The sequence below is a fragment of the Artemia franciscana genome, chromosome 16 (genome assembly GCF_032884065.1).
Source record: "Artemia franciscana chromosome 16, ASM3288406v1, whole genome shotgun sequence".
NCBI lineage: Eukaryota > Metazoa > Arthropoda > Branchiopoda > Anostraca > Artemiidae > Artemia > Artemia franciscana.
In genome coordinates, this window is record NC_088878.1 from 15,784,086 (window position 1) to 15,810,285 (window position 26,200).

The 26,200-nt window shown below is 33.8% G+C and overlaps 1 protein-coding gene across 1 annotated transcript in view; it reads left to right on the forward strand.

Annotated features, from left to right (window-relative positions):
- The window catches only part of LOC136037123 (collagen alpha-5(IV) chain-like), a 151,832-nt gene that overhangs the window by 73,374 nt on the left and 52,258 nt on the right, over window positions 1–26,200 (forward strand). The window contains exons 12-20 of the mRNA XM_065719608.1: window positions 1,816–1,934; window positions 4,631–4,758; window positions 7,186–7,382; window positions 9,850–10,056; window positions 13,453–13,567; window positions 17,066–17,227; window positions 17,904–18,110; window positions 24,170–24,327; window positions 25,240–25,438. Coding sequence (XP_065575680.1) covers window positions 1,816–1,934; window positions 4,631–4,758; window positions 7,186–7,382; window positions 9,850–10,056; window positions 13,453–13,567; window positions 17,066–17,227; window positions 17,904–18,110; window positions 24,170–24,327; window positions 25,240–25,438 — 1,492 coding nt within the window. The remainder of the gene's footprint in view (window positions 1–1,815; window positions 1,935–4,630; window positions 4,759–7,185; window positions 7,383–9,849; window positions 10,057–13,452; window positions 13,568–17,065; window positions 17,228–17,903; window positions 18,111–24,169; window positions 24,328–25,239; window positions 25,439–26,200) is intronic.

Genomic DNA, 26,200 nt, shown 5'->3' on the forward strand with positions numbered 1-26,200 from the left:
CTCGGGTCGATGACTCGATTCTTATGAAGTAGTATTTAAGGTCATTTGTCATCAAAATCGTTTTCATTTCTCCTTTCTTATTGTAGCCTATTGTTTGGACAGTAATTTGTCATTATAATGGATCTTTCTTTTCGGATTTGAAAAAGACGTGATATGATCTTCCATATCATATGTGGTTTTAAGAAAATTCTTTTCATTTTTCGTTCTCGTTAAATTCTGTACAATTTTTTTTCACACAATTAAATATGGCTCGTGTTATTTTCGTTCTTTATTATGTTTTTAATGCACATTTTAATTATGATCTCAAATCCCTAATCAGAATTTTTTTAAGATAAGTATTTTTCTATGATAATATCTAAGGTATTTGTCTTAGGAAATGTTTTTTTCTTTTAAAAAATAATTTTTTCAACAAGCCCCATTTTCATTTATCGAAACATCAGAATTCAAAGTACAGCCGTGAACACTTCAACAGCAACACCATCTATGGATAAATTGTCCGAACTAAGAGTTTGGCTGGGTTGTAAACTTGGTCTTACACACGTTGTTCGCTACAAGACGAGAGAACCACAAACATTCTTCATTATGGCTATTAAAATTTAATCACATCAAAATGTTACATTGTAGATCTTTTTCTGCAACATTAGTGAATAACTTGGCAGAATTTTAACGCTACCATCAAAGATTTGAAACATAGTAGATGGGAAAGTTCGCCATAAGTGAAGGGGACACTAACAGTCCCATGAAACTCTGGAACGGTAATTAAAATCTAAATTATATTCGAACTACTTCGAAAATGTCTCAGCATTTATATTGGTAGGTTTGGATTCTCTGTGGATATGAATGTGATCCATTAGATTTAGGTTTATCCTATTGACCTGATTTAACAGATGACATATGTAAATTGAATACTGTCTAACATCCTTATAGAACTGACTGATTTTAAGACAATGAAGCAGACTCTGACAATAGTTCAGAAGGGAAAATTTAATCAGAAGGAAAAAAATTAAAAACTAAAGGAAACATTAGGAAGGAAGGTGCATTAATAATATTTATCCTTTATTCGACCCGAAATAATTTAGTTAACCGGTGAGTTGGACAGATCAGCTTGATTTAACTGAAAAACTTCACATGAATAAGAAAGTGTTCAGAAAATAACGTCTTTGGCTATGAATTATTCTTTTTTTTGCACCAAGTTAATTCTTAGTCTTTCAGCGAGCTCTCTTTTAAACTTTTCCACTCTGTAGTGGTAATACAACTGCTCTAGTTTATAGTGAAGTCTTAAATTAAAATTAGCTGTTAAGAGCAATGTTTTTTTTCAACATTGTGCTCTTAATTTCTTCCTGAAATCTGCATCGCAGCTTCAAGTGCAAAAGCAAAAACTGATTATACTGCCATTGGTGGTTGGAGAAATATCTTTGTTGGCCTTGCAACCAATGCCCTTGGTCGGGGGAATTTGTCCTTTTTGTGTCCCTCGGGACAGAACAATATTTCATTTTGGGAATGTTTCATGTAGTTTATTTAACGAATTAAGATGTTTGAAAAAAACTTTGAAGATTTTAGCGACTAAAAGTCTATTTGCTCACCTGTTTTCTAGGGTTCTACACAGGTGCGCAACTGGGGGGAGGCATTGACCTCCCCCCTGATGAGGGGGAGGAGTCTACTGGTGTCTCAAATTGGCTTATGTGTCCACATTGGTCTCGTACACTAGATAATTTTATCAGTATATTTTTTTATCCCCCCTCCAAACTCCAGTTTCGCCCCTGGTTCTACGCAGGCCTCCATTGAAAATTATGTTATTGTACCTTCTTTCTGCAGGGTGATGGTGGTGATATTGGAGACATGGGATTACCTGGTAGACGTGGTCGAGATGGCTTGCCTGGTTTTCAGCCCGAGGGGCCTGGACCGAAAGGTGATATAGGACCAAAAGGTGTTAAGTAAGTGCTGTTCGGTTTTGAATCTCACAAGCTAGAATTTGAAAATAGTCCAACTTCTGTGACAAAAAAATGAATTAAATTACCACTCTTTTATCCTTGCATTCAAATTGTGGATTCAGAATTTAAACTTAGAATTTACTAGAATTTAAACTAATTTTGATAAAAAGTTTAGGGTTTGATGGAAAGCGTTGCAGTTTAACATTTTGGATTCTGTTTCAGGACGGTTTCATCCCGTTAACCTGAGAGGAGAAGGTAGTGAAAAGAGTATTTGTCTCCCTTTGAAGTTACAAAAAGTAATTTTTCTCAATCAGATCTCACGATCTATCTATAATCGTCGATACTCCAATTGTTGCTCAGGAAAATTTCACAACATGTTTATTTTGGATTTTCGAAAAATTGCTTAAGCTCATATTACTTAAATAGCACTTCTTGAAAAATATAAAAAAAAGAAGTTTTTCAAAGGAAAATAAAGAGTGATTTGTCCTGAGATCGTGTGAATGCCGGAAATAGAACACAATGAAGTCATTGTCCGTTGTGACAAAGGCGATGAGGACAATGGTTTATTTCGTTTTCAAAACATAGAGGAGACTCACTTGTACAGAAAAGCTTTCCGTTTCCCCTACAAATGCTTTCTTTGAGTCTACTGGAAATGAACCGGTTTTAAGTAACCTTTGCCCGATTAAAAAAAGAAGAGAAATAGAAACCCTGCCTCGGGGTCACCTTGAATCAAGCTGATTGAGCCAATGAGGGAAACTGTTCAGCTAAATCAAAGAGTTCGTGGTAACGAACTGTAGTAAGGAGCGACCCAGCTCATTAGTAAACAAAACTCTAAAAAACGGAATTTTCATACTAATAGATAAATCAAAAGAATCGGATTTTTCTGCTGATTTTAAATGTATAAGTTCCATTAAATTTAGTCTTACTCATCAAAAGTTACGAGCCTGGGAAAATTTGCCTTGTTTTGGAAAATAAGGAGAAACACCCCCTAAAAGTCATAGGATCTTAAAGAGAATCACACCATCGCATTCAGCGTATCAGAGAGCCCTACTGTAGAAGTTTTAAGCTCCTATCAACAAAAATGTGGAACTTAGTATTTTTTCCCAGAAGACCGATAACGGGCGCGTGTTTGTTTGTTTGTTTGTTTTTCCCAGGGGTGATTATATCGACCAAGTGATCTAGAATGTCGTGAGAGGGCCCATTCTAACGGAAATTAAAAGTTCTAATGCCCTATTTAAGTGACCAAAAACATGGAGGGCACCTAGTCCCCCTACAACGGTCATTTTTTCCCAAAGTCAACCGATCAAAATTTTGAGATAGCCATTTTGTTCAGCACAGTCGAAAAACATAATAACTATGTCTTTGGGGCTGACTTACTCCCCCAGAGTCTCTGGGGAAGGGGCTGCAAGTTACAAACTTTGACCAGCGTTTACATACAGTAATGGTTATTGGGAAGTGTACAGACCTTTTCAGGGAGATTTTTTTGGTTTTGAGGGGGGATTTAGGGGAGGGGGCTACGTAGGAGGATCTTCCCTTGGAGGGATTTGTCATGGGAGAAGAGAAATTCCATCAAGGGGGCGCAGGATTTTCTAGTAATATTTAAAAAAAAAATAAATTAAAAAATAAATATGAAAAAGTTATTTCCGCTGAAAGTAAGGACCAGCATTAAAACTTAAAACGAACAGAGATCATTACGCATATGGGGGGTTCATGTCTTCCTAAATACCTCGCTCTTTACGCTAAAAGATTTTTAGTAATTTCAACTATTTATTCTACAGCCATTTATTCTACAGGTCAATCTTAAAGAATTGGGACCAAATTAAAGCTTTAGCGTAAAGAGCGAGGTATTAACGAGGGGGAAAACCCCCTCATATACATAATAAAAATATATAAATATTGAAGTTCGTTAAGTAAGTTAATTTGTAAGTTACGTATATTTTTACTAATAAGAAACGTTCGTTAAAAATTAAAAATTCTAGTTGCCTTTTTAAGTAACCGAAAAATTGGAGGGCAACTAGGCCTCCTCCCCTACCCTTTTTTCTCAAAATCGTCTGATCAAAACTAAGAGATAGCCGATTAGCAAAAAAAAAAAAATAATACGCAAATTTCGTTTTAATTATTCATTTGCAGAGAGCCAAAATCAAACATGCATCAATTCAAAAACGTTCAGAAATTAAATAAAAAACAAGTTTTTTAACTAAAAGTAAGAAGCGACTTTAAGACTTTAAACGAACAGAAATTGCTCCGTGCATGAAAGGGGCTGTTCCCTCCTTAACGTCCCGCTCTTTGTGCTAAAGTTATTTACTATTTTATAAAGAGAATTGAGAAACAGTCAAACTTTAGCTTAAAGAGCGGGGCGTTAAGGAGGGCACAGCCCCTTTCATGCTCGGAGTAATTTTTGTTAGTTTTAAGTTTTAATGTCACTCCTTACTTTTAGTAAAAAAATTTCTTTTTTTTATTTAATTTACAACAGGACTAGTTTCGTTTCATTTTGTATGTTGTTTCCTGAGAGATTATATACTAATAAAGTATCAAAAATAGATTATACACTAATAAATTTATTGATAAAGCAAGAAGATAACGAAGATGGTGGATAATAAATTTGTCTCAGATGCGGTATTCGAAAGGTTAAAAAAAAACTCGTCAATTAAAATAAATATTAACTGTTGCCATGTATTCAACCTTAATTGCATTTCTAGGGGAATGACCGGTGAAATAGGAAGACAAGGAGAGCAAGGTGAACGTGGGTCATTCACTGAAATTGCAGAGAGTCTAATCGAAGACATCAGAGGTCCACCTGGAGACTCTGGAGAAGATGGAGATGAAGGTAAATCTTATATCCATTAGACCTTATAGTTTACAATTCTTAGAGTTATAAAAGTTATATAGTTAAAAGCTATCTGCATTTAGAGTAGAAATTCGGTTTGTGTGGTTATAATAGTGGATCAAATCCATAAGAGCGGAATAATTTTTTTTTTTTTTTTTTTTTTTTTTTTTTAGGAGGGTCTGATGTCTACACAAGATTAGCAAATATTGCTCCATATTTTTATCTCTATAAAATTCATACATTTTGTAGTGTCCTATAGTTAAAATTTATACATATTTATATATGTATAAATTTAAATTTATATTATTATATATTTATATTATAAATTTATACATATTTTATATATTAGTCCTATAGTTTGTAGCTGCTTATAACAACATAATTAAATTTAACTATCGGGATCTTTTGGGCTCAGTTATGTTTGATAATTGCACAGTAACGGACCGGGATATGAATAAATATTTACACTCAAACATTCTTGCGAGTAAAACTCTATCAAGCTCTTAAGGATTCTAAAAATTATGATTTAATTAGTTTCGGTGTTTTACATTAGGTTGCACAGCTCACATTACATAATTTGATATAAGAGACCTTGAACATACCAATACTGTCAAAGGGTTATGACAATAGGGCGATTATAGTACGGGTTTGGTTTAAAAACATCCAATGTAAGATTTATTATCTTTTCCTTCACCATTTTTAACTTTTCAATTTTTTATTCTGCGTGTTTTCATCTTTAGTAATATTTCATTTTCTTGCACCTTTTTCAATTTTTACTACTGGCAAATCAATTTGAGAATTATTTTTCAATTCCTTCTTATACTAACAACAAATACAAAAGTAGAGACAATAGGGAAAATCTTTTCAAGACAGTGGAGATTAGTTCTGTGGATATTTTGGCCCTATGTCCAAGAGCCGTCTTCAGCACAATACAACCAGTCCTGGTTGAACTTCGTTGAAGTAAGGATGCTAGGGCTATTTTTAAAAAAGTTTTAAAAAGTGTTTTTAATTATTTAATTTTAATTCTCACAATTTGATGTAAGTTTATATATATATATATATATATATATATATATATATATATATATATATATATATATATATATATATATATATATATATATATATATATATATATATATATATATATATATATATATATATATATATATATATATATATATATATATATATATATATATATATATATATATATATATATATATATATATATATATATATATATATATATATATATATATATATATATATATATATATATATATATATATATATATATATATATATATATATATATATATATATATATATATATATATATATATATAGTTTCTCTCTTATTCTTGTATTGTGCTGAAGACGGCCCTTGGACATAGGGCCGAAATATCCACAAAACTAATCTCCACTGTCTTGAAAAGATTTTCCCTATTGTCTCTACTTTGTATTTGTTGTTATGGAAAGGCAGTGTGGTCTTTGTCGCTATTTTTTCCTTCTTATACTGGTAATTTTTTTGTGTTTGTAATTTTGTCTCTTCGAGTTATATACTTATTTTAATTCGTTTATCCAGCTTCAACTACATGGAATCCAAATTCACCAAATCTTGTACCAAGGAAACCAAAATACTTCAAGCTGTAAGGCAGAGCAAGCATTAATCTAGGGGGTTTTGCCTCCATATCAAAATAGTATTATTTTGCCTTCTTGTTCAATATTCTCTTCAAAATAGGGTTTTTATTTCTGTTTCGATGAGTTTTAACATTAACTTAAGTGAAAGAACGTTCTAAAGAATTCATTAATTTTGAGATCTAAGGGATTCAAAGTTTTTTTTTTCGATTTTATTATGTTTTGTTAAATTTAAAATGGTGAGACCTAGCCTCCTATTGGCAAATCAAAAATTCATAATTCTTCATGTTTTATAAAAATGGAATCGAAAAACTAAAAAAGATGTTTTTATAGTACTATGGAGCAAAAATCAATCAAAAAGTCATGGAAAGGAATGACCAAAGATTTTGAGTTTTTTGTTATCGAAGAAATTAAAAAATGGCGAAGATTCCTGTAATTAGTATCAGCATTGTTATATCTAACCCAGTTTGCGTGTTTTTTGCCATTATTTCGATCGGTCCTCGAAATAAATTGTCAAAAAACATTTTCCGTTTTGTCATAATTTATATTTGCAGCCTTTAAATACTTTTAGCTCGTCATAATTTCTCTTAGCTCTAATGCTCCTCAAATATTCTCGGCTTAAAAACATTTAGTTTATGATATATGACTTCGAATTTGTTTCATAGGGTGCAAAGGAATCTACAAGAAAAAAAAATTACTTAAACCGAATTAATCGGACCTTCGGTCTATTAGCATTAAAAAAAATAGTGTATTTAGTGCAAATGTTAATTTATGCAACTCTTTTAGGTGAGCCTGGTGAAAAGGGTAGCTCTGGAATGAGTGGATCAGATGGTAGCCCTGGTTTCCCTGGATTAACTGGTCCTCAAGGCTTAAGAGGACTGCCAGGATTCCCCGGAATAGATGGGACAAAGGGAGGAGTTGGTGATGATGGACTTCCAGGATTGTCAGGTCGGGCTGGACTTCGTGGATTAGATGGTACTGATGTAAGTACTCTGATGTATTCTGGTAGCGTCAAGTTTTGGCCTTTTCGTTTTGTTTTTTTTTCCACTATTGTATATTATTATTATACTGTAAAGCTCCAGCTTTTTTTTATTGAATGTTATTGTAACTGCTATAAGTGCTGATTTATTTTTACTGTTGAATATTGCTCTTTTGGTCTTGTCTTTGTTTTTCTTTTCAAAAGCTTCCAGCTTAAAAGTTCTATGATACTTCAGGGAAAATAAAGGACTTCTTTCGCATCTTAAGGTTTTCGACTTTTCCCGTAATGTTTAAACAGACCACAATCCATATAAGTAACAGCATGAAACATTTGAAGTCTTTTTGAAGAGTTAAATGAGGACCTGCTGCTTGGTAAGAACTTGTTGTCTGATGAAGCTCTAAGTAAAAACATAATTTCTTGCTACTGCCAAAATTAGGGAAGTCTGACATTGTATGTTTTATCATTGGTGAATGTGATAGGTGGGAATGTGAAAACACTTTTGCTATGTAAAATGGATTGATCTTAGAAATTCATCTTATGTTATTCCCGAAATTAAGAAAGTTCTCATTTTTTAAAACTTGAACCAAAGCCCACGCCAAAGTACATAAAAGGATATGGTATTTCGAAATAAAAAATGGAATAAAGATTCAGATGAGGAAGACAAATAAATCGAATCTTTTTTGCTCTACATTTAAGATTTTCTTAATAAACAATAGTTTTCCAGAAACGATTGTTTTTTTTTTCTATATCTAAAAAAAGTCTGTCTTTCTCGGTTGTATTTTAAGTGAGGAAAAAAACAATTAAGTAACAGACACAATCGCGAAAATTCTAGTCAAATTTAAAACGAACAGAAAGTAATACTGGCTGGAGTAGAGCTGCTGCCTTCTAAAGACCAGGACGTCCTTTACGCTATTCTTAAAACGACTTTATTTAGAACTGCGTTTTTATTTGTCATATAATCAAAAAAAAAAAGAAAGAAAATCACCATTATAAAAAAGCTTACTGAAAAACAATAATGAAAGTGAATTCATAAGTTAATACATATTGATATCCATTCTTCGATATCAAAGCAATTTAGGATTTTTTAATGTTATAAAAGAATGAACGTTTAAGATAGATTTTTTTCAGTAAAGCGCAAATGACGTTTTTTTGTTGTTGTAGTTTCTGCTTGTTTAAAGTTTGACTTGATTTTATAGTTTAGTATCTGCCTGTTAATTGTTTAGTTTATTAATTTACTAATAGCGGTTTATGCTTATTTTAAGCTTACTCATTATTTACTTCATTTCTGTTTGTCTTGGCTTTTCTTTTATTTAGCTCTTTACTTTTCTTTGAATTTTTCTTTTGAAAAAGTTTCTTAAATTAATTTCTGCTCATTTTTAATTGACATTATTTTATATTGGTTAATAAAAGCATATTTGCAAAACTTTTTTTTTTGGTTTTCTCCTTGAGAATCAAGATTCTGGCTTGCATTTTATATTTTTGATTAAATTTTGAAAGTAATTTTAATAATAGTTGTGCTATACTATAGATGGATGGGTACGGGGATTATTATTCTAATAAATGGATTGAAAACCTGCATAATGTTTGGTCCACTATAGGTTTGAAGCCATTTTGACCCACATCATGTTGTAACCTTGATTGTAGATAAATATTGATCGACCATATCATTGTAAGAATATTATTTTGTTGCGCTTGCCTTAGCTATTTGTATGTTTAAATAATAGTATTTTGAGCTTATTTTTAAGAAAAGTTCTTATTTCTTGTTACAAAATAGGAGTTGAAGAAGCAAAGCAACAAGATGGGTTTCTAGCTGAGGTTTTCTTGCTTCTCAAGCTTTGATTGAGATGTATTTACCTTCTAGAATCTTAATAAGACTAACAGCTGCAGAAGGAGCAGCTATTCAGAGCAGCTATCTCAGTATTCGCATTCTCTCGCATTTTAGCACTAGAGCTAGATTATTTTATACCCGTTCAAAACAACCCTCAGCCAAGATTTTATGAATTCTGGTTACAGTATGACTCATAAGTACTTACGATGCAAAAATGTAATTATCCTTGGTTCAGGTTGGAAGACTGTAAACTGCCAGCCAAAGATTCGTGATAGTGAGTATCTCAACGGTATACTTCTTTTCAGTTTGATACCATTTTTTGGGGTTTCAGAGTCTTTAGAATTCTCAAAATTTTCTTATCTTAACTACAAGTTAATGTTTAGTCGTTACTAGATAAATACGTTGTTGGATGCGATTGATTAGTTAAAGCTTCGCAGAAGTTAGTAGAGTTTGTTGGTTTACACTAAAAAATTTCTGTTAAAACCCCTTTTTAAATCTTGATTACTGTGGGCAGTTGTTTACTGCACTAAGTTGTAGGTACTGCTGCCACCTTGATGAAATAACTTAACGTTTTACCCTTTCAAAGCTTGAAGATTCAGTATTTTGTATGAAATCGCTTGTAACACATGCAATATACTTCTAGGGTATTAAAGGTGTAAAAGGAGGAAGAGGTGACGATGGACTGCCCATTTTATCTGGACCACCTGGTGATAAAGGAGCCAAAGGAGGAAAAGGTCAACCTGGAGACAATGCTTTGCCAGGCTCCCGCGGAATTCAAGGATTTAGGGGCGAAGATGGTCCTACTGGGGCAAAAGGTGCACCGGGATATGCTGGATTCCCTGGCATGAAGGTAAATCAAGGCATACTGAAGTTTGTTTAAAGTCGTCAGATAATAGGGTTATAAGTTCAATAAACAGTTGAAAAATTCGTCTAATGTAACTGGCGGGATAGAATGGCTTGAATTTTTAAGTACCAGAGACATCAAATGTAAAAATTTTACACCTCTGGTTCCATCTTTGGTCCATTCATACCTGAAACCCAGGATTTTCTACGATTTTTTTTTTCGTTTCTGTCCAACTATTAAGATCTCTTTCATTCCGTAAAATATCTGTTTTTAATATCTGTTTTTTATTGTCACGCTGAATCGTGAAAAGAAACAAGCGGAAACTTTTTAATTTTACATAAAAAGCCAAACCGAACGATTTTACCGTCCAGTTTATCTGCGTCACATAGTCGAGTATTTCAACAATCAATAGGGCGCTACAACCGGTCGTTGCTGTAACAAATAGTGACTTTTGGCAACATTTCAAAATTTAGTAAGAAAAATGACATTTATTGAATCAAAAGACCAAAAGAATTCTATTGATATGTCAATAGGCTACTAAAGGGATAAATAAAACAAAATAGCATAGCCTAATTCATCTTTCTAAAAACATATTCCTTGTGGTAAGTTAATTAGCTAATAATTTGGAGTGTTTAATCTTAAAGAATTTTAATAATAAACATATTAATGCATAGCTTAGATTCTTAGCTGTTCAATGGTATAAACATTTCTTTTCAAATCTTATTTGATAGAAAAATACTAGGGTTCTTTAATCTGCCAGTTAGTGGCAGTGTTTGTCATTTGCTGAAAAAATCTGGAACGTCACACTTTCTAGAGCACCATAATGATGTTTTTTCGCTCATTTTCTGCTGATTTTTTAAACATGTTGTTTCAGAGGCACTACTGTAGCGTTGCCTATGCTAAAGACCATACGGCTCCAGTGTTTTTTTATTATTTTTTTCCCGGAGGCACCTCATCTGGAAGGAGTCGTCATATAGACTTCAGAGGGGACTCATACGATTGGAAATTGGAATTTCTAGTGCCCTTTTTAAGAGTCAAAAGTGACCAGAGGGCAACTAGCCCCCCCCCCCACGCATCAAGATGCATTTCCCCAAATGCATCAGTTAAAAAATTTTGAGACAGCCATTTTGTTGGAAATAGTTCAAAGGTCAGGTGTCAAAACTCAGGTGTCGACACAACCCCCCAGGGCCGGGGGGCGGGTGTTGTAATTTATACCCTAGGGGCATATATGGCTCTTATGGAATGGGGGCTCATGTAAACTTCAGAGAGGGCTCATTTGATTGGAAATTAAAAGTTTTACTTCACTTTTTGAGTCAAAGTGATTAGAGGGATGCTAGACCCCCCCCCCCCTCAAACGCCCTTTTCTCCCCAAATGTATCAGATACAAAATTTCAGATAGCCATTTTGTCACCAATAATTTAAAGTTAAGATAACAAAAACTCCTGTGTCGACACAGCCCCCCCCCCCCCCCCGGGGCCCAGGGGCAGGCGTTGTAAGTTATGCCCTGGTGGCACATATGGTTCTAATGGAAGGGGTGCTCGTATTAACTTCAAAGAGGGCTTATTTGATTGGAAATACCTATCCTATAAAAAACCTATCGGATAAAAATTTTGAGATAGCCATTTTGTTAAAAATAGTTTAAAGGTCAGATAATAAAAACTCTGGTGTCAACACTGCCCTTAGGGCCTAGGGAAGGCGTTGTAAGTCCTGTCTCGGGGGCATACATGGTTCTTATGGAAGGGTTAGTTACTACCTAAGCTACCATTTGTTTGATGTTCTCAGTTTGTATCTCATAATCGCTCTTTTTTTCTTGTTCAATTATAAATTTTATCATTTATTACCAAATTATCTTTGACAATTATATTATGGCGAAAGTTACTTTTGGTAACTTTAAGATAACATAGTTAACTTAGCTTAAGTTAACTTCAGAGAAGGCTCATTTGATTGGAAATTAAAACTTCTAGTTCACTTTTTAGGAGTCAAAACATATAGAAGGGCAACTAGCCTCTCCCCCGCCCACACACTTTTCAACAAAACCATACGATCAAAATTAAGAGATATTCATTTATTTAAAAATAGTTCAAAGGTCAGATAAATAAAACTCCGGTGTCGACACAACCCCCTAGGGCAGGCGTCATCTGGGGGCATATATGTTTTTTTTAGAAGATAAGCTCGTATAAACATCAAAGAGGAATCATTTGATTGGAAATTCAAGGTTCTAGTTTACTTTTTAAGAGACAAAAGAGATCCGATGGAAACTAGCCCCCCCCCCCCTTCCACGATCCTTTTCTCCAAATCCATTCGATACAAATTCTGAGATAGCCATTTTTTAAAATAGTTCAAACATCAAATAATAAAACTCCGGGGTCGACATAACCCCCCTCCCCCTCTAGAGCTTTGGGGCAAGTGTTTTAAGTTATGCTCCGGGGGTGTATCAGGTTTTTATGTAAGGTGTGTTCGCATAAACTTCGAAGGTGGCTCATTTGATTGGACATTGAAATTTTGTGTTACCTTTTTATAAATCAAAAGTGAACGGGGACCGCTGCAGTTAGTGCCAAGAACCTCAAGGTGGAAACTAGTTTTGTCTTGACGGCAGTTTTTTGTTTGTCAGGTACCAAAAACTACCAATAGCAATAAACTGCAGTCGACTCAGATAATAAGATGCTGCGTAATTTACAAAGCTGATAAAAGCAATTAAAAGATCGATGCATTTGAGGTTCTTGAGCGCTTCATCGCTACCAGGCCAGCTTCCCGTGAGGACATGGTAAGAAATAGCCGTCAAGTACAGACAAGGCTTACTAGGTGAGGTGTCGCTCGCAATCCGTTACCGATAGAATCTTTTCTCCCAACCAAACTATGGCTTCTTGTAAGATGTATAAAATGAGACTGCCAAGTTAAATTCAAGCAACCTCAGTGAATACCGTGAATTTACTGTTAAACCGTAAATTTAACGCAGTTATTCCTATTTCCTATGGTTGATGATGCGTTGACTAAAGAGATTGTATTTTACCCTTGTCTTTATCTGACTCTTATGCAAGTTTTTAGAGTGTTTTCGAATCACATGTTTGCATTGAAAACTTTGAGCACGGTTTTTGATGGTAGATACAATAAAACTTATGAAACTTCAACAATATCACTCTTTGAGTTGAAAAGTGCAGCAGAAAATTTTCATAAAGTCCGATGACTTGGTCAGGGGGACCAGGACGTCGTTTTAAAGTAATGCAAGCTTTCTTATGTTATTTACTTTCAATGGTAAATCCAATCTTGCTTGAAGTTTGGTCCTCGGAAAAGTGTCCAAGGAGAAATTTGTTACTCTGTCTCAATTAGTTGATTTTAGATTTTTTTTTTTTTTTGTGGATTACACTCCACATTATGAAAATGAGCTTTTCCTTTTCTTTTTAGGGTGACAAAGGAAATAGAGGTGAAATTCAACCAGGAATAATTGGAAACGTAGGCCTTAAAGGGGTACCCGGTGATTTCGGAGATAGAGGTCTTCCTGGAGTAGATGGTCCTCAGGGTAAGCCAATTTAACTCCCTTATCGTTGATAGTGGCCAAGTTCCTAATTTACTAAGTTAGTTACTACCTAAGCTACCATTTGTTTGATGTCCTCAGTTTGTATCTCATAATCGCTCTTTTTTTCTTGTTCAATTATAAATTTTATCATTTATTACCAAATTATCTTTGACAATTATATTATGGCGAAAGTTACTTTTGGTAACTTTAAGATAACATAGTTAACTTAGCTTAAGTTAACTTTGAGTTACGATATGATTTGACTAGATACAGTATATTTTTCTAATCACGAATTTTTCTAAGTAAAAACAACTCTACATGTGGATTTAATAGACTTGTGACGAAAAATCAATTCCATTTCGTTTCAGAAGCTTAAATGTATGATTCTTACAGAAATCCCACGCAACTTAGATACGCAACTAGATTCACAATTTTGTGTGTACAAAAATTCTTGTGTCCGTATTTTCAGAAATTTTGCATTTTCCAAAGAAATAAACTATTAAAAAATGAAGTTATGTATGAATTTGAATGAGTGAATGAATGTATGAATTTTATGTGTGAATGAAGTTAGTATGTTTAATAATAAAGGTAATCAGGTTTTTCCTTGCTAATTATTTTTAATGGTTTCAAAATTTTATACTATAAAAATCATTATATATAAACTATGGACCCCCGAAAAATATAATTACGTCGTGGAATTTAGCAATAAAAATAGAATTAGAGAGCTTTTCCAATCAATCTTTTTTTTTTCTTTTTTTTTATGTCAGACATGGATGAACTCAAATTAATAAACCCTACTTAATTGCGACCCACCAGTGGTGGTTCTAGGCCAGGGGAGGGGGATGCTGTGCCCCCCCCTGCCCGTTTTCTTGACGTCTGAAAAACTCCTTTTATTTCATATTTTTGCACTCCTACTAAGGTACTTGATTGACGAAAAAATCGTTGAAATTGTAATTTTAGTATACCTTGCCCCTCCCCCAAGTTATGAGGTCTAAAACTGTTACTGCAACACACCTTAACCTCTGTGAGAAAGCAATTATGTTCTATTAAACGCCCTTTGGACGGCAGAATTAATCTTACGCATGTGGTTTGAAATTGAAAGGAATGGTCGAAGTCTAAGGGGCCTAACTGTATCTTTCTATACGCCCGTCGTGTTCCTGTTGCACGAAAAATTATATTTGAAATGAAAAAAAACCTTAGAGTTAAAAATCTTGCAGATTCATAGCATGTCTTAAGAAAGTTTTTAACACGAAGAATTTTAATTTATCCTGATAGATAAACACACATATAATTTTATACACATATATTTTATATAGAAAAGGACGAGTTGCAGCTTATTTAGTTCTGACGCGCAATAGGGAAATAATTTTTTTAGTAGACAATAAGCGCTATTGAACGCAATTCAAAAATTGTGATTGCCTATTGAACGACAAAAATTACAAAAATTGATTCCAATCTAGCTATTTTATTGTTTTGGGCCATTCGGAGGACTCCAGTTCTGAAGGAATGTTTTCTAGATAACTATGAAGGCAGTAGAAATTTTGGTTGTTGTTTTTTCTTTGCTCATTGTGGTTGCATACTTTTTTGCTGGGATTTTGGCAGTAGTTCTTCCTACAGAAGTCTAAATCAAATTTATGGGATTTTCCAGAAAGAGAAGAAATTGTATTCTCCACTAGGTTAATGCTAATATTGAATTTGAATAATAGCTTAAATTAATGTAAAATGAAACTATCAGGATTTTTTTATACCTAAAGGATTTAAAATACGATTTTTAAATGTCAAGCTTCAGAAAAATAGCTGTGAAATATTTTACAATTTTGGAATGTTTGGGTTTTATTAATCAGAGAATAAAAATTCACAGTTGTCGTGTTTTTCAACGGGTGGGTTTGAAAGTTTCAAACAGTTCGTGGTAACAAACTGTAAGTAAGGAGCGATGTGGCTCAGTGGTAACCGAAACTATAAGTAACAGAGTCTTCATAATAATAGATACACCAAAAGAATCAAATTTTGATGCTTATTCCAAACATACCAAATTCATGGGGTTTAATGTTACCCATCAAAAGTTACGACCCTGAGAAAATTTGCCTAATTTTTGAAAAGGGGAGAAAACACTCCTAAAAATCAAGTGATCCTAATGAAAATCACAACATGAAATTCAAAATATAAGAGAACCTTATTGTAGAAGTCTCAAGCTCCTAAATGCAAAAATGCGGAATTTGATTTTTTTTTTTTTTGCCAGAACCAAGATAAATGACACGTGTTTATTTGTCTGTTTGTTTTTTGTTTGTTTGTTTTCCCCAGGGATGATATTATCGAACCAGTGCTCCTAAAATATCGCGAGAGGGCTCATTTGATCGGAAATCAAAAGTTTTAGTGCCCTTTTTAAGTGACCAAAAATGTTGGGGTCAGCTAGCCCCCCTCCCATTCCCCTTTTTTACCCAAAATTGTTCAATCAAAATTTTAAGATATATATATGTATATATATATATATATATATATATATATATATATATATATATATATATATATATATATATATATATATATATATATATATATATATATATATATATATATATATATATATATATATATATATATATATATATATATATATATATATATATATATATATATATATATATATATATATATATATATATATATATATATATATATATATATATATATATATATATATATATATATATATATATATATATATATATATATATATTCTTCAGCATGGTCGAAAAATCCAATAACTATGTCTCTGAGGATGACTTGACCCCCACAGATCCGGGAAAGGATGAGCTGCAAGTTAGGAACTTTGGCCATTGCTTACATATATCATTGGCTATTGGGAAGCATAGATATTTTCGGCGGAGGGATTTTCTGGTGGGGTGCTTACGTGGAAAGATCTTATCGTGGAAGAGTTTTCGTGGGGAAAGGTAATATTTTATGGGAAGGGGAGCTGGATTTCCCAGCATTAATTAAAAAACTATCAGAAATTAGATAAAAAAACAAGTTTTGTCAACTGAAAGCAACGAGCAGCATTAAAACTTAAACGAACAGAAATTATTACGTATATGACGGGGTGTACCCCTCCTCAGTACCTTGCTCTGTACGCTAAAGTGTTTTTGAATTATTAAACAATATGAACAAACAGTCAAACTTTGGCGTAAAGAGCGAGGTTGAGGACTTGCGGAATAATAATTTACGTAATCACTTACGTGATAAATTATCACTTACGTAATAATTTCTGTTCGTTTAAAATTTTAATGTTGCTTCTTATTTTCAGTTGAAAAACTTGTTGTCTTTTATTTAATACTTTGAAGAGATTGAGTTATGGTTTTCTCTTTAATTTCTTACTGCTTTCTCTGAAAACTGGCATACACCTGAAAAACATAGCTCTTGATAATCAAGGATAATTCCGTCAAAAAAATTAATTTTAAATTTAATTTCTAGATTAAATTTTCTAATTGCTATTCTTTGTTTCAGGGTTTATTGGTTTGAAAGGAGTAATTGGTGATGCTGGTTTGCCAGGAATATTTGGTCCCTTAGGAGATCGAGGCTTTCCTGGAATCCTTGGAAGGCCCGGACTTAGAGGTAACGACGGACTTCCAGGTCTACGAGGTAAAGACGGTGATATTGGCTTTGAAGGTAAGTTTTGCTTTGTTTTTTGAGCCTATATGTTAATCTATTTGTGAAGTAAATAAATTTATGAAGCTATTTATGAAGTAAATATTGCAAAAAAAACTCACTAAAATAATAATGATTCAAACCATTTACTTACCTAATAAATCAGAACTAGTATGATATTACTTTGCCATGAAAAAAGAGTAGCGTTAGATGAAAAAAAAAAGCAACAACAAAGAACGACGAAAATTCAAAAATCAGATTAATAAACGAGAGCGAACTTTAACCATTGATTTGATTTTTTTTTTTTTTCATGTAAGCCATTTTGACCAACACGACTCTTCAAAACTAAATTTACTTTAAAACTAACTCCTTGATAAAAAAAAAAAAAATATGCGAAAACATAATATCCATAAGTTTGACTATAATTTGTGTTTATTTTTTTAAGGATCGATTGATACTTTTTTCGTTTCTTGCTTAATTTGAAAAAAAAGACAGACTAATAAATGTTCTGATAAATTATATTGAAAACGCCTGATTTCCAAATAGGTCAGTTCCACAAAAATGACAGCGGAAAAGGGACATTGAAAATAAGATTGCTTATTTTTATTTTAAATATTAAAATCAGTTATTTTAGATTTAATATAAGCTTGATAATGTTAATGTTCATCATGTGACTTATTTTTACCTCTCTTTTTAGGATCTATTGGGTCCTATGGTCGCCCTGGTCTCGATGGTTTACCTGGGGAAAAAGGCTTCCCAGGTGACGAAGGCTTTAGCGGTCTGAACGGTTTTGACGGCCCTAAGGGCTACAAAGGACCGACTGGTGATAAGGGTCCGTCAGGTACTCCAGGTGAACCAGGAATGAATAGTATATATGGTCCTAAAGGAGAGGCTGGGGAGTTTGGTAAGTCGATTTAATAATGTTAGTGCTTTAATTTTCTTACAGTCTAGTCATTGGCCCACCTGTTTGAGTGAGCATAGGTCTATAAGGCCTATGAGCCTCGGAAGCGACATTTTTGCTTTCAAAAGCTCCAATAATAACTATTCTTTCAAAAATGGATATTAAAAACGACTCTTTTTTAAAGAAAATTAACAACCTTTAAATATCCTGACAGGCAAACGATGTTGGATTGAGCGAAAAGAGATTCAGCATTTGTGTCTTGTGCTCTTATTAAGGGATATGAGCATTAATTTTAGTTTCTGTACAAAAAAAAACACGCATAATGACTGGCCAAGCTTATGTTATTTCCTAAAGTAATTTTTTATTTTCAATGTTTTTTTTATTAAAATTCTAGATGAAGATAACCGGTAATGCTTCTCATGCTTTTAAGATTCAGTCAGAATTCGTATTTGATCCATTTGGCTCAAAGATGCTGAGTTGCCAAATAGCCACCATTACCAAAAAAACTATTAGTTTTTGCAAAAATTAATTTTAGTATTTATCTTCTTGTCAGAGGGGAGGGAAGTTAGGCCCTCTAAATCCTTGGCCATGCACTTGCTTGGTCCTAGCAAAAAGAAACGCGTACGAATTTTCTTAGGGTTAAGAGTAAACCACTTTAAAATCAAAAATTTTCCATGAACAAGTTTTTAGTAAATGCAAATAGTTTCTAAAAAAATATCTAATGTTAGAAATAGCCGACACATCATTTTCTTAGCTGTTAATTTAAAAAAGCGTTTCCAAAAGGAAGCTTTTTGGCAAACATTAGAAAGCAGTATTAAAACCCAAAAGTAGCAGAAATAAAGTCTTGAGAGTTCAAGTCTCAAGCTAACAGAAATTATAATTAAAGAATCGATGGAACCCAAAAAGAACTCAAATTAAAAAAATAATCACGTAAAACTTAAAGACAACAGATGCTGATTATAATGAATGAATCCTAAAACAAACAGAGATCAGAATGAATGATCCAGGCAAACTAAAAACCAATAGAATTTACCACAAATAGGGCTAGGACTACCTAGCCCTATATATAACAAGGCTAATCAAAGTTTAAAAATAAAAGTGATGCTAATCCCTACCCTCCCCTCCTCCTTCTGCACAAACCCTCTATGTAGCTTGAATGTCATTTACGTTTTGTTGAAAACGACGTGCGTTTTGAATAGTGCGGTTTTTATTTACCAAACACACCAACAACAACGAAAAACAACAAAATCATCATAATAATCAAGATACTACTTGAAAGAACTAATGAAAATAGACGTAGATGATATACAGTGATTTAATGTGATTTGATTTAATTTTTCAAAGTTATAATGGTAAAAGAGAAAATATTTAGAATATATGTTGTTTTTAATAAAGCGCAAACGACACTCAGGCCTTTAAAAGGTGACGGTACTTTTGTTCCTATGTGTGGTAATTTCTTTTAGTTTTAAGTTTGATTTGATCATCAATTTGGATTCCTGTTTTACCAAAGAATGTTAATTGGTTGTTGAGGAGAGATTAGTATTCAAATGAACGAAAATCTTGTAATATATCTTGTTTTAAAATCTTTTTTGGTAAGATAAAAGTGTGTCAAGATCGTTTATTAAAAACAGTTTTGTTTTATTATCTTAAAGAAAAGAATAAATGGATGTCACAATCAATATTACCAGATTGGTTCCCCCAAGTTTTTTTCTTGATTGAGGTATCTCAATCAACATTTTTATTAAAAGAGTAGTTTTGTGTTAGGCTCTAAAATTTTTAATGTGACCTGGATATGGCTAGAAATTTTAAAGCAGTGCAATGTAAAACAAGATGAATTTTTGGTGCTAACGGTCGATATAACCGCGTTTTTCTTCCGAATTTTATTTTCCTCAACAAGGGCTCTTTTGTCCAGTCATCTAACCCTAAAAGTTTCACGCCAATCAGAGAAATAGCGTTTAGCCCTTTTCGGGTTTTCTTATATCGACACAACGCATTTTTTTCTAAGGAATTTTTCTCTTTTTGGCTGGTTCATACCTTTGTACATGCCCTGTAAGTTGCTAGTCGATTGGAGGCAAAGCAAATTTGGGTCTATTTTGAGATCCACAAATCAATTCATTATTATTTTTACGTCAGTTCGGTTTTTACTGAGCTCTCCTTATCGCAGTGTGCATGCCTTTTAATTCTAAGGCAATCTGAGAAAACAAAAATTTGTTAGCTCAACTTCAGGTGTCATATATCGATTCAATCGATTTTCAAAAGATTCGTGTGTTCATTGAGTTCTACGTGTCCATTTTCCGATATCACGAGCGTTTCAAACAGTTCGTGGTAACGAACTGTAGTAAGGAGCGACCCAGCTCAATAGTAACCAAAACTCTAAAAAATGGAATTTTGATACCAATAGCTACATCAAAAGAATCGCATTTTAATACTGATTTTAAATATATAAGTTTCATCAAGTTTAGTCTTACCCATCAAAAGTTACGAGCCTGAGAAAATTTGCTTGATTTTAGAAAATAGGGGAAAACACTCCCTAAAAGTCATAGAATCTTAACGAAAATCACACCATCAGATTCACCGTATCAGAGAACCATACTGTAGAAGTTTTAAGCTCCTATCTACAAAAATGTGAAATATTGTATTTTTTGCCAGAAGGCAGATCACGGATGCGTGTTTATTTGTTTGTTTTTTTTTGTTTTTTTTTTTTTTTTCTTTTTTTCCAGGGGTGATCGTATCGACCCAGTCGTCCTAGAATGCTGCGAGAGGGCTCATTCTAACTGAAATGAAAAGTTCTAGTGGCCTTTTTAAGTGACCAAAAAAATTGGAGGGCACCTAGGCCCCCTCCCACGCTATTTATTTTCCCAAAGTCAACGGATCAAAATTCTGAGATAGCCAGTTTATTCAACGTAGTCAAAAAACCTTACAACTATGTCTTTGGGGACGACTTACTCCCCCACAGTCCCCGTGGGAGGGGCTACAAGTTACAAACTTTGACCAGTGCTTACGTATAGCAATGGTTATTGGGAAGTGTACAGGCGTTTTCAGGAGGATCTTTTGGTTGGGGGAGGGGTTGAGAAGAGGGGGATATGCTGGGGGAACTTTCCATCGAGGAATTTGTCATGGGGGGATAAAATTTCCATGAAGGGCGCGCAAGATTTACTAGCACTACTTAAAAAAAAAACAATGAAAAAATTAATATGAAAAAGTTTTTTCAGCTTTAAGTAAGGAGCAGCATCAAAACTTAAAACGAACAGAAATTATTAACGATATGATGGGCTCACCTCCTCCTAATACCTCGCTCTTTACGCTAAAGTATTTTTTAGTAATTTCAACTATTTACTCTTCAGCCTTTGTGATTCAGGGGTCATTCTTAGTGAATTAGGACAAAATTTAAGCTTTAGTGTAAAGAGCGAGGTACTGACGAGGGGGTGAACCCCCTCATATATGTAATATAAACATGAGAATACAAAAGTTCTTTACGTAAGCTAATTTATAAGTTACGTATATCTTTTACTAATAAAAAGATCCGTAAAAAATTAAAAGTTCTAGTGCCCTTTTTAAGTGACCAAAAAATTGGAGGGCACCTAGGCCCCCTCCCACGCTATTTATTTTCCCAAAGTCAACGGATCAAAATTCTGAGATAGCCAGTTTATTCAACGTAGTCAAAAAACCTTATAACTATGTCTTTGGGGACGACTTACTCCCCACAGTCCCCGTGGGAGGGGCTACAAGTTACAAACTTTGACCAGTGCTTACATATAGCAATGGTTATTGGGAAGTGTACAGGCGTTTTCAGGAGGATATTTTGGTTGGGGGAGGGGTTGAGAAGAGGGGGATATGCTGGGAGAACTTTCCATCGAGGAATTTGTCATGGGGGAATAAAATTTCCATGAAGGGCGCGCAAGATTTACTAGCACTACTTAAAAAAAAAAACAATGAAAAAATTAATATGAAAAAGTTTTTTCAGCTTTAAGTAAGGAGCAGCATCAAAACTTAAAACGAACCAGAAATTATTAACCATATGAGGGGCTCACCTCCTCCTAATACCTCGCTCTTTACGCTAAAGTATTTTTTAGTAATTTCAACTATTTACTCTTCAGCCTTTGTGATTCAGGGGTCATTCTTAGTGAATTAGGACAAAATTTAAGCTTTAGTGTAAAGAGCGAGGTACTGACGAGGGGGTGAACCCCCTCATATATGTAATATAAACATGAGAATACAAAAGTTCTTTACGTAAGCTAATTTATAAGTTACGTATATCTTTTACTAATAAAAAGATTCGTAAAAAATTAAAAGTTCTAGTTGCCTTTTTAATTAACCGAAAATCTGAGGGCAACTAGGCTTCCTCCCCCGCTCTTTTTTTTTCAAACTCATTCGATCAAAATTATGAGAAAGCCATTTAGCCAAAAAAAAAAAAAAAAATGCAAATTTCGTATTAATTTTTCCTTTGCAGAGAGCCAAAATCAAAACATGCATTTATTCAAAAACGTTCAGAAATTAAATAAAAAAAAAAGTTTTTTTTAACTGAAAGTAAGGAGCGACATTAAAACTTAAAACGAACAGAAATTACTTCGTATACGAAAGGGGCTGCTTCCTCATCAACGCCCCGCTCTTTACGCTAAAGTTTTTTACTGTTTTAAAAAGAAGAGTTGAGAGAAAGAATCAAACTTTAGCGTAAAGAGCGGGGCGTTGATGAGGAAGCAACCCTTCGTGTACGAAGTAATTTCTGTTCGTTTTAAGTTTTAATGTCGCTCCTTACTTTCAGTTTAAAAAACTTGTTTTTTTTTATTATTTAATTTTTCATTCAAAATCCTTTGCAAATTGATTTCTCCAAAGGATTCTACCTTGCCTAAAATTTATGAACTTATTTTCAAACTGATTGAAGAGACGAAATTGAAAATCCCATTTTTGTATGTCCCGAATCTTTTAGGCTTTGCGTCTGCAATGATGATAAACATTCAAATTCAAGTAACAGGGGTGGACTAAAATATTAGGAGTCCTAGCTGATTGACAAAATAATTTTTTAACCGTTTTCGAGTTAAACAAACTTGTTACAAGTTTTTTCTGTGTATAAGGTTCCTCTTGGCCCAATAGCTTACGAACATAAATTTCAATATTTGAAAAAAAATTCTTTTTTTTCGAGCGATCTAATGTTTAGAATAAAAAAAAAATTGGCACTCTTATCCCTTTCCCTGAACTAGGTATTTAAGTCCCTTTGTCCTCCTAAAAGACCCCCTAAAAGTTTTAATGAATCTCACCAGTCATTCTCGAGACATTGCAGATACACTTTTGATAGCCTGGGCGAATATTTTGTCTTTTGATTTACCTCATTACTTCATTGTGAATGGATTAAAATTTCACCTGGGGTGATAAGGCCAAAATATTTAGGCTAATCAGAACCGAACATTTATTCTCATCCCTTTTTTATCCATCTGAATAAAAGGCATGAATTCCCCCCCCCAAAAAAAAAAACTGAAAGTTTCAGCTTCCTCTTCACAAGTCATTACTGAGATGTTGCGAATATGTCATTTTGATAGCCTGGATACATGGCTCCTTTTGGTTTGCCTATACCCTCCTCCAAGTTAAGATTTGACGTGTACTTAGCCATTCAAAGGGCACTAGGACTTTCAGTTTCAAACCGAATGGCCTGATACTCCTTTCTGTATATTAGGCTTCTCCTGGTCTAAGGACTTACAGCTGTAAGTTTGAAAATAATCAGAGACAAAAATGTGAACGCCAGTTTCGGTCCTCCTAGCCAATCCAGTCTTTCCAATCGGCTAAGTTCTTTCTTAAAGTCTTTAGGACCACCGTTCTGTATGAAGTTTCCGGGGGAAAATACAATAATAAATATATAAGGGATTGCAGACATATGGCACTTTACTTAAGCATTGATACAGCCCTGCCTCATATAGAGTAGTAATTTTTACTTTTGATTTATTTTATTTTAGGCTCTGCTGAAATTTATCCTAATGAGTGCCAGATGCGTGTACTTTTATTGCTCTTAACTATTTTAGATTAACTTAAATCAAAATATGAAATTAAAGTTAAAAATGTTCTTTTTCTAGGTCTCTATGGCTTAACTGGAGTTCCAGGGCTCCCTGGTATGAATGCTCCTAAAGGAGAAAGGGGAAATCCAGGTATATCAGCTGCTGGTACTGATGGAGAGAATGGAGAAATCGGGGATCCAGGTTTTAATGGCTATGACGGAAGAGATGGAGCCAAAGTAAGTGTTAAATCAGGACATACAGTTTTTTTCCTGGGTTTTAGTGTTTCCATTTTATTTTCCTTCTTTTCTTTCAATTTTCGAACCAGATAAACACGTTGCCAACTCCAATGACTGTCGTTTACACGAAAGAAAATAATAGTAGGAAATAGAGAATAATGCTGCAAAATTATAAATTGAAATCTATTAACACAGTTGTTGAAACAACAGTTCACAAACACCAAAGTGAACCCAGTGTGTCACTTGAATATATCTATTTCTATTTCTTGGCGAATATCAATGTTTCCACCTTTTCTCGTTAGAAAACCAAAAGATTGCAAGAAAATTGCATAGTCTCCTATGAGCCGATATTTAAGAAAAAAGAAAAAAAATGGAGCTGGTGAACCGATAAAAATAATGATATAGTACCCTAAGAGAACTTTTCACTTGTAGTCAAGACTAAACCACTCAAAATATCATGCAAAAATTGCAAGAACGGAAGAATTTTTTTAAACACCATCAGCAAAGTAGCTGTGCCACTGGCAATGTGATCTTCCATAGATTGCCGACTAAAAGACTGGTTAAAAGTATAAGGACTCATTTTTGGGAAGTGCAAAATCAGCTATTTGGTTTTTAGACGTAGTGAAACAAACTGTAGTCAATCAAAACATACGGGATATATATCTTCACGGGATTTCATTTTGGACAACTGTTTCACCAAACCAAAATATTTCTCTATCATATATATAAATGATGCTACACATTTAGACAGATTGAAACATATTTTGTAGAGTAGGCTTATATTCTGTGGGAGGGGGTTTCAACATAGAAAAAAAAATGCAAATTAACAAATTTAATATTTCGTGCCCTCAAGCTCAAACACCTCCCCCCTTGTTTATGTACCGATCTAGCTTATACTTATATTCCTTCCAGGGCGCTTTCGGAGATAGAGGTTATTCTGGTATTCAAGGTATGCAAGGCGAATCTGGCCAAGTCGGACTTCCTGGATTTCCAGGTAGGAGAGGTCGTGATGGTCCATTTGGTGAAAAGGGAGATCCTGGCTTAGATGGTTTAGCAGGACTTGATGGAGAATATGGAGAGTCGGGTGATCCAGGCCTAATAGGATATGACGGTATGGTTGTGTGCATATTATAGTGACATCAATGTTGTAACCATACTTCACCACTCTTAGCCCATGTTGATATTAGCTTATAATTTTCTTAGTACATGTAAATTTATATCTTGTGCTTTTACGTATTTTAAATGTCAGGAACAGAAAACCAGGCATCATTGATGTTTTATCTAAAATTATTAAACGACTAAGATAGATCTGGAGCAGTTGCTGAAGATAGATTTGAAAATGTTTTCAATGCTAAATGCTATGGTTTCTTGAAATTTGCGTTTTGGCTCCTATTACCTCGTTTTCTTAACATCGGCACTTTGCTTTATTAGGAACAGCTTAATGGCAAAGTTACGAAGCTAGTGACAGGATTTCCTCACCTATGTACATTCAGAGCTTACTGACCCCAGGGACAAATCCAGGGGGCCCGGGTGACCTTTGGCCCACCCCCAATTTCTTATGGTGCCCTCATTCCTTGTTTTTTCTTCTTTTTACTCTCTTTTTAGAGTAATTTTGTCAATTTGGTCAATTATTGGCACCTTTGTCACATTGCCCCCCCCCCCATGATTTTGATCATTGGCACCCTTGTCACATTGGACCTCTCCCATGATTTAACTCAAGATCCACCCGACTGACCCCCCCCTCACTGCGTTTGTATTTGTTAATGCATATTTTGTTCCTCTTTAAATGTTATTAATCAGCAGTTAAATGTCGACTTTTGCTATGACAAACCGCTAGGCAAAACGCCGTTACTGGAAGTATTAATTTCAGGAA